The following is a 12,299-nucleotide window of genomic DNA, read 5'->3' as shown; positions in this document are numbered from 1 at the left end:
TATCTGCCTCCAGGGATTGAAGGGTGGGTTAGAGGATTCTTCCAGTGGTGAAAATAAAGGAAACAAATTCATAAAGGAATCTATACTCCAAGGATTAAATCAGCCATAAAATGGCTGAGTACTTTTATTCATGTATCTTATTACATTATACATAACATTATAGAATTTTACATGTATAGAGCATAACTATCACATTGCCTGCAACTTACCAATCTTATAATAAAAATCCTAAAGAAAAAAAATCAATAAAAAAAATAAGACGACACCGGAGTGAGCTGAAGAAGACAATGGAACATCCCTGACTGGTTTCAGATTCTGACAAGACTCCCTCAGATTAATTATGCCATTACTGTACATCCTAAATCGTTCAAATTTTACTAGTGAAGCTTTACCACTGTTTTGTCCTTAACACAAACAAAAGAGAAATATGTCTGCTATACTTGATATGTTCGTCAATGAGGAGGGAAGAAGGAAAAGTATCACCATCACAAAAATGTCATAACAAAATCCACACCAGTACAAGTGAGCATCACCTGGATTCGGAGAAGAGGCAAAGAAAAAAGATAGCGGCAAATTCTTTTTGACACGTCTTAGGACTACACTTGTGCTGCTTTAACATGAACTGCACAAACAGCATGAGGGATAAAAAGTCCTGAGGTAATTAAAGCAGCTGGTTAATCTGGAGGGTAGTAAAGTAAAAGAATTTTGTTGTTCCTAGAAACAGTAAGTTACAATCACCTCAAGTTGGAACTAATGATGGATACAACATATCTTAAGGTAGGTACAAATCAGTTCCAACAGAAGGCACAGAATGTAGGGGATGCTGACGAGGTAGTTTTTGCAAGATAAAAAAATGTAATTAGACAGACGAAATTCAATAAGAAATTGTTATAGACACCTAAATTCAATTAGAAATTGCTAAGATTATAATGTAGGATTTTACTTGAAGTAAAAGTTCATATATTGAGGCTCTGTGAAGTCCTTAAAAGTGCCATCGATTATATTAAATGAAAGGCAACTAAAAATTCATAGTAAGCATGAGAAATTATTTAAATAAAGTGTATATATATATATATATACATACACAACATAGATAGGCACAAAAAGGATCAGTATTTTTAATTTAGAAACAAATTTAATATCTGGTGACTAAACTAGTACTGTAACCCCAATACAGCTTCCCTTGCTAATACCTAGAAAAGGGAGTTACATATCTAATAAATTCATGTTAACTTTCCATGAATCAGAATCTCTTCAATCTAACAGAGAGAAGTAGAGACAAGTAAGTTGTAGTAGTAAAGAAAAAAAAAAAAAATGTAACCAAAGCCACAGCAGCTGTACTGACTAGATAATAATTGTTATAAAGAAACTAATTCCTATACTGTAACTTTCAGCACATCTCAAAGTTCGAATTAATTTTCACCAGTGCCTGAACCTCCTTATTACCTGCATGTTACCAACCCCTGTGAGGAATGGCAGAATTTGCTATGTAGTACTGCTATACCTTCCTTAACCAAGGGTAAGATTCTACAATTTAAAACACAAACTTTAAAACATGAAGCCCTTCATTCAAACCAGGACTGTACCGCTCTCACCAGATTTCCTTTTTTATGATTTTATTTTTCACTTGACTCCACTATTTTCATAGGTAATGGTTTAATATAAAATTTAATTTGGTTAGCAATAAAACAAATATTGAATTATTGAATAGTATATGTACAAAACAAAAATTGCAAGTTGGGAGAAAAAAATCAATACAGAAAAATTTTCAATGAAACATTTCTAATCTTGAAACTATCTTCCTAGGAAATAGAAACCTTTTTATAACAGCAACGTTCTTTGCAAACTTAACAGATTCCACGTAACTCCTCTGAAATGGAAGACTCGGTTCTTTACCACAACAAAGCAAATGAAGTGGCATGCGCCTGTCACTCAACGTCCCAGACTGAAATAGTCCTATATACAGTACAGTACAATGGGGTAAATAAAAATATCCAAGAGTACATTTCCATATAGATTAATATCTGCATAACCTACACATGCAGAATGGCCAAATCACCAGATCTCCCAAACCCATGCGCAACCACCTCTGGATTTCCATGAGATGTAGTCCACCCAATATTCTAAAATTTGCAACATATAAATAAAGGGAAGCCAATGGTCAAGAGCCTTTCAAATGCAACTTTCACGATAATGGGGCACTTCTGATTGTCATTCATCATCAAGAACAGTCTAGCTATCCCAAAAGCAATTATAATCATCTATATTTCATAATAAAACCAATAATGCCAAATGGCTTAGTTTAAAAACAGACAAGAGTATTAATGTCACCTTTGAAGTACTGTGCCATACATCATGTCAAGTGAATAAGTTAAAAAACAACTGATTCCAATGAATATCTAATACCCCACATGGATTTGCTTCCAGTATACTTTATATGGATAAGAACGCTCGGTATGACATACAGAAGATCTCAATGTTAATATTAGTGTCATGCTCTATATTTCTCTACTTCACTTTGCTTGTCAATATTATCATATTTTATGACTCCAAACCTTGAATTGGGATAAACAAACTAAACCTTGACTTGGTGAGAGACAATCGTTAGCCCATTTTAGTCGAGCTGTCATTCTTTACAAAGGCAAAAGGGGAAGTGTAGGAGAGACAGCCACAAGAATTAAATGTTCTTAAGTAGCCTTAAAACACAGACCAAATATATATATAGATATAGACAGACATATATATTATTTATATATATACAGTATGTATATACACACACGAGGCTTCTGCGAGGCTAAGCAGGCTAGGTTTTTATGTTCGTAACCGGACTTTGAATTTTAACCTTCACTTTTTTACAACTACAGAAGGTATCCAATATACCAACTATTGCATTGTCACCTGGTGTTTGTTACCCAAATCAATTTTACAACTAAATTTCATACTTCCACTACAAAATCACTTTCAATTTACAACATTAATACAGACCCAAATATATAAATTTATTCATGCACAAAAACATAAACTAGAAACTCAATAAAAACTCATTACTAAGACTCATCAAAAAAATATAAACTGTATACACAGTGCAAGTATACTGAACCATTTGTAAACTATAATGGTAAAAAAAATGATAGACAAGTCAGAAATTTTCCATTTTCTTCTCAGCTCAAATGTGACTATGTAAAATGGATTCTCAACCTTGATTAAAATTTCAACAGACGACCACCACAAATTCAAACTATTTTTTTAAAGAAAAGAACCTGGATTTTTCTGAAGATGTGCAACGTAAGTTTGATTTCCATATAAAACTCAGGTAGTCATACCTTTCCTACTGATCAATTGTGGTGATCCAAAACTAACACTGGGTTGCCATGGTGACCACAGAGCAACCATGGCACTTGTGGCCAGAGATGAATTGAAGTAAAAATGTACATAAATGTAGCTACTTGTATGCGTGTGTTGTTCACCGAGGGAAGGAATTTTCAACTTTGTTTCCTCCTGGGATTTCACTCCAGGAGAAAATTATGATACAATATGATTTTTTTTCTCAAAACATCTGTAGCACCAACCTTTTGCAGTTCGAAAACTAGCAGAATTTTTTCCCACTTCAGTAGATTCTGACAATTGTTATTACTGTTTTTTAATATCCAACAGTTCATAATGATAAAACAGATTTTGAGGAACATGACGCTCAAGAAGAAAATGCTCCATAAATTTACACATTTCTTTCCTGAAGAACTGCAGTCTGGATATTTCTGCAGTCTTTACGAGAGTTTCATTCTTCAATTTTACTTATTCTTTTAGCTTCATTCTCCTCCAAAGGCAGCATCCCAAAATGTAAGTGTCTGCAAGTAACACATACTGTCTGGGAAAGCAGATGACAATTAATTTATTAATAAAGTTTCTCTTCCTAGAATGGTATAGAGTACACTGTACAGTGTATATATATATGTATATATCACATCTGGCTAAACGGTTGCTGCTGCTGCTGCAAAATCTCCACAACCTGCACACCTCTAAGCCGGAAACACGAGAGGTTTTGCCTTCTACGCAATATCACATCAGTGGTGGCTCATGACAACTTACTGTCTTACCCGTTCGCCATCGCCACTCACGAGAGAGAGAGTTACGGGAGTAACAGAAAATTTTCATTTCCACTCAACCCTAAACCACCAGCAATGGTTGATGTTTCGGAATGGAGCATTACACTATCAATAGTTCTTTGTTTGTAACCATCCGAACTCATCTGCTGTGTCCATATTTTTGTTCTCCCCACTACACCAACCATCGCTGCTCTACAATATCACAAAACACGACATTTTTTTTTATGAAAGTTGGTGGGCATACTTTACAATATATTGTCACCTTTGGCTTTAGTTACTAGCATAGAGCTCTTTTTGAAAAAACTTGAAAATGGAATATACTTAAGAGCTGCCCAATGGCACCACCATCACAACAACAATTCACTGTTGCGCTGACAGTCCCTCGTCATGGGACCAGACAGAGACGGTCGGTAGCTCTGGCAGCAAAAGTAGGAACACGGGAACTGTGTTGAGCCTCATACCCCCCATCCACCCTTCACTGGTACACAGGGGCCTTCTCCCTTTTTACCATGATTTGTCAAAAGTTGCCACCCTACCCATATGGTATTTCAACGAGGGATTATCATCTATAGGACTTGAATGACTTCTCTCTTGCTGCATTCATTACAGCTATTTTTCAGTTTTTCCAAACCATACATTAGGAATAAAAATTTCAACAGTTGTCACGAAAGTAAGTTTAGAATAAATTAACATTTAACTGAATAACTGAAAGCTAGAGAAAATGAACAGCAGCTGTTGATCAAATCATAGATCACTAACAGGTTGATGAACCACACAGCGTCTCTGACAACGGGTATGGGGGGAGGAAAGAGCAATTACCTTGAGATAAGGTAAGAGGGGCAAACAGAATTCATCTCATGGTTTGGGGGACGGCGACACAGGGGGATGCTGGGGGGGCTGGACGTGCCCCCTACAGTGAGGAACGTTTCATTATGAACTGGTTGAAGAGTGTAAGTTCCCAAGGCCTAGCAAACCTGTTGAGAAAGGTAGGCCTGCCTGTTGCTGCTGTTGAGCGGCAGCAGCCTGGGCTACAGCTGATGCTGCGGCTGCTGCCTGCTGCTGACTGTTAGCTGACTGACGACCGCTTTTCGGAAGTGGTGGAGACAAGTAAGGATTCGAAGACAGGGTAAGAACATCATTCCGATCTTCCTTACGATACGCCAGACAACATCTTATGAATTGCTGGAATAAAACACACAAGTTACACACTTAGGCACCCTTATCTACTTCTTGAAGCATACCAAGAGGTCATCATTGTTCACCAGTTACAATTTTCCGCATTAAACCAAACTTTACTATTATGAAGAACAATAAATAAATTTAGTCATGTAACAATGTTAAGTCTATGAAAAATGAAAATCAAGGCATTAAAACCTACCTAGATTAGCCTGACTTGATTTTAAGTATTATATATCGCATACAATACTAAAACTTTACCTAACAATTTATGTGCTGGTAGAAATACTCTAGTGAATACCCTGATGAAAGTCATTTGCAAATCCCTTAAAATCAGTTACGCAGAAATGTTTAAGAGTTCTAATAACGCCAATCAATATATTGTGCAACTAACTTATAAACAGGCATCATCATACTGACCTCTGCTGCAGAGGTTGTGTTTGGTTCAGTTTGTCTGCTTTTTGGGCTATTTGTTAGCATTACTATATAGAAAGTTTTTAATTTCTATGAAAATTTCTACAAAGGTGAACCTTGGAACTGGTAGCAGGCAATTAGATTTTTTGGAAAAATTGGAATGTAACTTCTAAGGAAAAAGGACTCGTGGTGGGCAAACTAATGGGTTGTTTCAAATGTTCTAGACTTCAGAAACTGAAACCCATTACTGTAGATTTCGGTAACCAAATTTAATAATTACTGTACCCCTGCCCAGAAAGTTTTGTATCCTCTTCAAAAATTAAGATTTCATCATTTCAAGTTGAATGAATAATTATATTCCAGACTAATCAAACTCCACACACAAACACTGCAAAACTCATTCTGCAAACGTTCAAGCTTGTCTCCTAGAAAAAGGGGAGGGATCATATAGTGTGAAAAAATGACACCACACTACAGTCGAGTTTTTAGCAAGTCAGTGATACTTTAATCGAGTTTGTCTCTCCTCCTAAAAAAGTAAGGAGACTCAGAAGCAAAATAGTCAGTAACCACATCTGTCAATTCTTACCAACAAATACTGTACTTGTTTCTTTCCATTCTCAACTTCTAGACATTGTAACATCCTCCCCTTCAATATGTCAACTGTCTGTGTTATCCAGCTTTTTGCTAAGAGTTTGTGTGTCTGTACCATGCTTAAGCAAATTGTTTTCATCCGTGTACTGTGATAATGTCCGACAATTTCATTTTAATAACTTACAACAGAATGAGAGTGTGGTGGACAGTAAAGAAATTTTGACTAATTTTTACCACCACAAAATGCTTCTCTCTATTGCTTTCTCTTTAATACTTTGTCTGAAATCTCCTTTGGTTCAGGTGACATATGCTCTCTTTGCCACGATTATCTGGGCATTCCCATTGGTCATTATCCTGCTACATACAGTTTTCTACTACTATGACTGATGTCTCCTAAACTTGTCTCAGATCTATGATCCAAATGCTCACTTTACTTCAATCCAAGATTAAATTCTGATTAATAAAAACTTTTGGGAATTCCTTTCACAATGACAAAACCTCCCATTTGATAATTTTCTCAACATTATGTACGATTGCATTATACAGTCACAATTATTTATCAAAAATACTACAGTGCTAATTATCAACACCTATAAAAATTCATGTAATTCAGTAGCAGTCACGATACATCCTCCACAAATCCCCAGACTATGAACACCTGCAATAAGTCCTCCCCCCTTAATTTCATAAAATATCCTTGATACACAAACAAAGCTATGATTCCTGAAGATAATCCCTCAATCAAGATTTCTGACAAAATATTTTTTAGTTCTGATTACTTACTTTGGCCTCATTGCTGACGACAGGTTTAGGAGGGAAAGCCACATCAGTGGCTTTCAATATGGTGTTTTCTTCGAGAATCGTAGCCTGACTTTGGTTGTGACCAAAGGGCTTTTTCCCATATAGGCACTGGTAGAAAATAACTCCAACCGACCATACATCAACTTTACTAGAAATCTTGGGTGGCGTCTTGCCGACTATGAAGCACTCTGGTGGCAGGTACCTAAATTTAAAAAAACAAGTAAATTATTAATTTAAAATTAAACTAAAAACAAAGCAAACAGATTAATGCCCTTCTTTACCAAATTATATGTGAAAGGACTAACATTCATTACTTTTCAAGAAAACCAGGTCATTTGATCATTGTCTTCAAATCAGATTCCTACCTGAACTACAAAAAAAAAAAAAAAAAAAAAAATCCTTATTCACCAATGAGTACATAAGTATACTGAATTACATAAAAAAGACAAATTTATTCGAAACCAAACCTGGAAAGGAATATTCCAATTTGTGGATAAAATCATTTGTTAGTTAAAACCTTGTTTATCCCTCAGGCCTTCAGTCAAGGAGAAGAAAAACTCTCATTTACCTACAGAGATTTTCAAATGCAGTACATACTTTTTTTATAATAATCAGGATATGCTCTACCTTGATTATGTGTATAACTGTAACTAAATTTTCTACCTACAATTTCAGCAACCTAATAGTTACATGAAGCTTTAACAACAATTTCTATAACCCAGTAGTTTCATGTAGCTTTAAAAACAATTTCTGTAACCCAATAGTTACAAGAAGCTCTATCAACTGGTTCAATAACCCATTAGTTACATGAAGCTTTATCAACAAGTTTAGTATCCCAATTGTTACATGAAGATCTATCCCCAATTGTTACATGAAGATCTATCAACAATTTGGTAACCCAATAGTTACATGAAGCTCTATCAACAATTTCAGTAACCAAATTGTTACATGAAGCTCTATCAACAATTCCAGTAACTCATTAGTCACATGAAGCTTTATCAATAAGTTCAGTACCCCAATTATTACATGGAGCTCTATCAACAATTTCAGTAACCCAATAGTTGCACAAAACTTTGTCTACAATTTCAGTATCCCTATTGTTGCATGAATCCTATCAACACTTTCAGTAACCAAATTGTTCCATGAAGCTCCATCAACAATTTCAGTAACCCAACTGTTACAAGAAGCTTACAAAGCTCTATCAACAATTTCAGTAACCCAATTGTCACATGAAGCTCTATCAACAATTTCAGTAACCCAATAGTTACATGAAGTTCTATCACCAATTTCATTAACTCAATTGTTATTTGAATCTCTATAACATTTTCAGTATCCCAATTGCTACATGAAACTCTATAAATAATTTTAATAAACCAATAGTTACATGAAGCTCCCTCACAAATTTCAGTAACCCAATAGTTACATGCAGCTCTATCACCAATCTCAGTAGTCCATGGTGCTCTATCAACAATTTCAGTAACCCAATAGTTACATGAAGCTCTATCAACAATTTCAGTAACCCAATAGTTACATGAAGCTCTATCAACAATTTCAGTAATCAAATAATTACATGAAGCTCTATCAACAATTTTGGTAATTCATAGTTACATGAAGTAGATAAGTTACTGTTAATACACTTTATTCAAATTTCATAACTTTCCAAATCCCATGAAACCTGAAATGACCATTCTTTTATGATTATAGCATATACAAAAAACAAACACATAGGTCCTCTTCCTTCACTCCAGTCAATTAAGACAAACAGAAGTTCTAAGTAGTTCACCACAATTACACGTCAGGAAGTACATGTATGCATTAATGTTCTTTAATTAACAAGGAAGTATTAAGACTAAAATATCCAAAATTATTGTGAAAATTTATTTCAACTTACCAATAGGTACCGGCGCCCTGAGAAGTGAGGTCCATCCCATAATCAGGATGGTAACTATCTTCATCCATTACTTTTGAAAGGCCAAAATCAGTGATCTTGACCTCACCTAGGATATTACCGTCAGTTAATAAGATGTTCCCTGTGGAGAAAAATATTTTTGTAATAGCTCTCAAGGACAGCTCAGAAGTGCAAATGAAAATAAAAAGACTTTATATAAAAGGGCATAATTGCTCTTATCATGTGACTTAACAAGCTATAGTGTCACACTTCATGACACAGGTTAAGACATAAAATGAGTTCTCTCTCTAGTCTCTCGTCTTGTGCACTTTCTGCCACAATTCACATCTGGTCTGGGTCTTCATCTAAACCTCTTCCCACAATTTCCTAAGCCTTCCCACTAGTCTTCACCTGTTACTTACAAATATACTACTCTCCTTGCTTATTACTCCTCATCCCATCTCATTGTTCAACCCTCCCCATCTTTGAGATCTGTTTATTTCCAGCCACTAAACACCACTTACTCATTCTAGTGCCCATGTCACTGCTTCAGAGAACAGCATATACCTTATGCCAATTTTTTCTTTGTTTACTTTAGGAAAATGGTACTTTTATTAACTAGTTGTCCAGCAATCTCTTTCTACTTCATCCAGAAATTGCTTGCTATTCCCTCTGGCCCTCTGGCCAACTGAAACATGAATTTCGCTGTCATGTCCAAATAATACACACTTTTCTTATAGTAAACCACCTTATAACAATAATAATAAAACCAAGACTCCAAGAACTAATAATAAAAAACTTGCATTACTCTTATCAAAATTAAGTCAGCAATCATATATCTACGCAACAATTTATACCACCCTCTTACTAAACTGCAGCACTTATATTTCTAAGCAGTGATTTACACCAACCCACTTTAAACTGCAGCACTTGTAATACTGTATATATGTAAAAAAAATAATCAAAATACCAACCTGGTTTTAAATCATAATGAATGATTGGAGGTTTTATTTCATTCAGGTACTTCAGCGCAGATACCACCTGCATAATTACCGACCTAGCTTCTCGCTCGGGAATTGTCTTGTGCTGAAAGATTTTAAAAGATGACAAACGTCCCTTTAAATTTACTGTATGATATTATATATTTCCACAGCTTCACTTGTGTAATAACTTCTGATATAAAAAGGAATTTTTGCCATGCAGTTTCAATTCCTTAAGTTTTTTTTTTTTTTGCTAATTTATGGTTTAATACAATGAAATTTTTCAGACTTGATCATTTCAGAAGTGTAACGTCTCATCTACAAACCTGTTTCAGGTAGAAGTCAAGGTCATGCCCATCACAATATTCAAGAACTGTACAAAAACTATTGGCATCAATTTCAAATACGTCGTATAATTTGACTATCCTCGGATGATTTAACTTTTTTTGAATGTTATATTCTCTAATAGCATGTCTGTGGAAAAAAAAAATTTAGTCGTTTTAAAAAATAAAAACACATATTGGCAATATATAGCATCACGTAAACTCTCATTACCTGTAATCAACACAAGATTTTAAACTACATGCAGAAACAGTACTTACTTGATATAGTTAGCTTTTTTATCGTCTTTCCATTCCTTATTTAACTGATGGACTTTACAAGCTACGTATCGCTGTTCTTTTAGATCAAAGGCCTGAAAAGGACAAGGAAGAAAAATTTTAATTGAATATCACAAAATAAGAGCATGTTACTGTATATCTACTGGGTACTTTAAAATGTAATTTAGACCTTGTAAACAAGGAAAATACAAAGCTATGATCTTTCTTGAGCTATAAGGGTAGTGATGCTCTCTTTTGACTACCATACAAAATAAAAGGTACGTTATTCATTTATACACTATTCCAAATATAAAAATAAACACTCAGCATAAAAAATATGAAATACAGTACTGTATCAACAATGACTTTTTTTTTTTTTTAATTATTTAACATTTTTTAGTATTTTTTATTTGTAGATAATTCGTTCAAGAATTCTAAAGACTCAAAACTCTATATGCTATATTTTATATCAACACTGCAACTGCCAAATGATTTTACAATCCTTTCTTGAATAATTTTTTTATTCTATGCATTATACAACATAAGAATTATTCTATGTATTGTATAATAAAAAATTGAAGCCCACAAGAAAGGAGGCCATGCCTTTGAATGACCCACATATTAAGTATGGGTGTACATCATGCATATAAAAACGCACACATTACCTTGTGAACCTCTGAAAATCCCCCTTTCCCTAGTAGCATGAGCAAGAGATACCGGTCGTTAAGCACAGGATGGTTGTTGAACCTGGAAAAGAAAAAAAAAACTCTTATTTCACCATACACCCTCTTATTTTTGCTTCCTACACAAAATGTAAAATGTTAGGCATGTCAGTAACACATGTATGGTACAGTACAACCTATTGCCTGCTCTGAGCCGTTTAAACTAATTACAGGTGCTGCGTATCAGTAAGAATTACTTGCTGTACTATAATAACACATCACAGAGTTGTAATTTTCAAAATAATACCAATTACTTAACAGAGATATGGTGTTCTCCATAAGACTTCCTACAAACCACGATCTAAATAAATCACTAGTATATAAACATTAAGTTTTGATAGTAACAAATAGTTTTTGTCACTTCAAACTACTAAACTCATATACTGATGCAAGACTTTGGTTTTCCTTTAATTTGTGCCACTACACCAGCAATAATTCCTCTCTGATTTCCTTTCAATACTTTTGCATTTTCTAAGTCACTTGCACACAGCTCGCCTCACAATGTAATGGAAAGAATACTCTGCAATACCTACACTTTCTACAATTGTGAAATTAGATACAATAAAGAAACAAAACTGGAATGTCCATTCTCTTTGATTCCTCCTTTTTTCCTTATTAGTGTATGAATGAAAAAAGGTAATGAATCACATTAACTTCAGTTACCTTGAAATGTGACAATGTTATTTTACCTTGAGTAATCAACATAACTTAAAGAAGAATAATCAAGAGTACTCTACAAAGTCCTCTTACGGCTACATGCGCAGGCAGCAATAAGAGAAACAAGAATTGCGGTAAGCAGGTTAAGAGAAAACAATTTAACACCAATACCTCTGTATAAAAGAAAAAACCACTGCAACATAACAGCAGCTCTACCTACTTTCTGTTTATACATAATTATTGGATTGTTTTACCAACTCCTTCCCTGCCACTTACATTGCCTCTCCTGAGAACCTTTGAGGGTGTGCGCATGCAGCCGCTTTGATTATGTCAAGATAATTTTGATCAAAACAAGAACTGTACTAAAC

The 12,299-nt window shown here is 34.7% G+C and overlaps 1 protein-coding gene across 1 annotated transcript in view; it reads right to left on the bottom strand.

Annotated features, from left to right (window-relative positions):
- Nucleotides 1-1,695: 1,695 nt before the first annotated feature.
- The window catches only part of Tlk (Tousled-like kinase), a 44,336-nt gene continuing 33,732 nt past the window's right edge, over nucleotides 1,696-12,299 (bottom strand). The window contains exons 12-18 of the mRNA XM_067123161.1: nucleotides 11,218-11,299; nucleotides 10,556-10,647; nucleotides 10,280-10,427; nucleotides 9,948-10,059; nucleotides 8,977-9,115; nucleotides 7,068-7,287; nucleotides 1,696-5,285 (exon numbers count right to left, since the gene is read on the bottom strand). Coding sequence (XP_066979262.1) covers nucleotides 5,034-5,285; nucleotides 7,068-7,287; nucleotides 8,977-9,115; nucleotides 9,948-10,059; nucleotides 10,280-10,427; nucleotides 10,556-10,647; nucleotides 11,218-11,299 — 1,045 coding nt within the window. The 3' untranslated portion in view covers nucleotides 1,696-5,033. The remainder of the gene's footprint in view (nucleotides 5,286-7,067; nucleotides 7,288-8,976; nucleotides 9,116-9,947; nucleotides 10,060-10,279; nucleotides 10,428-10,555; nucleotides 10,648-11,217; nucleotides 11,300-12,299) is intronic.

The sequence above is a fragment of the Macrobrachium rosenbergii genome, chromosome 21 (genome assembly GCF_040412425.1).
Source record: "Macrobrachium rosenbergii isolate ZJJX-2024 chromosome 21, ASM4041242v1, whole genome shotgun sequence".
Classification (NCBI taxonomy): Eukaryota; Metazoa; Arthropoda; class Malacostraca; order Decapoda; family Palaemonidae; genus Macrobrachium; species Macrobrachium rosenbergii.
This window is presented reverse-complemented; position numbering and strand designations above follow the sequence as displayed.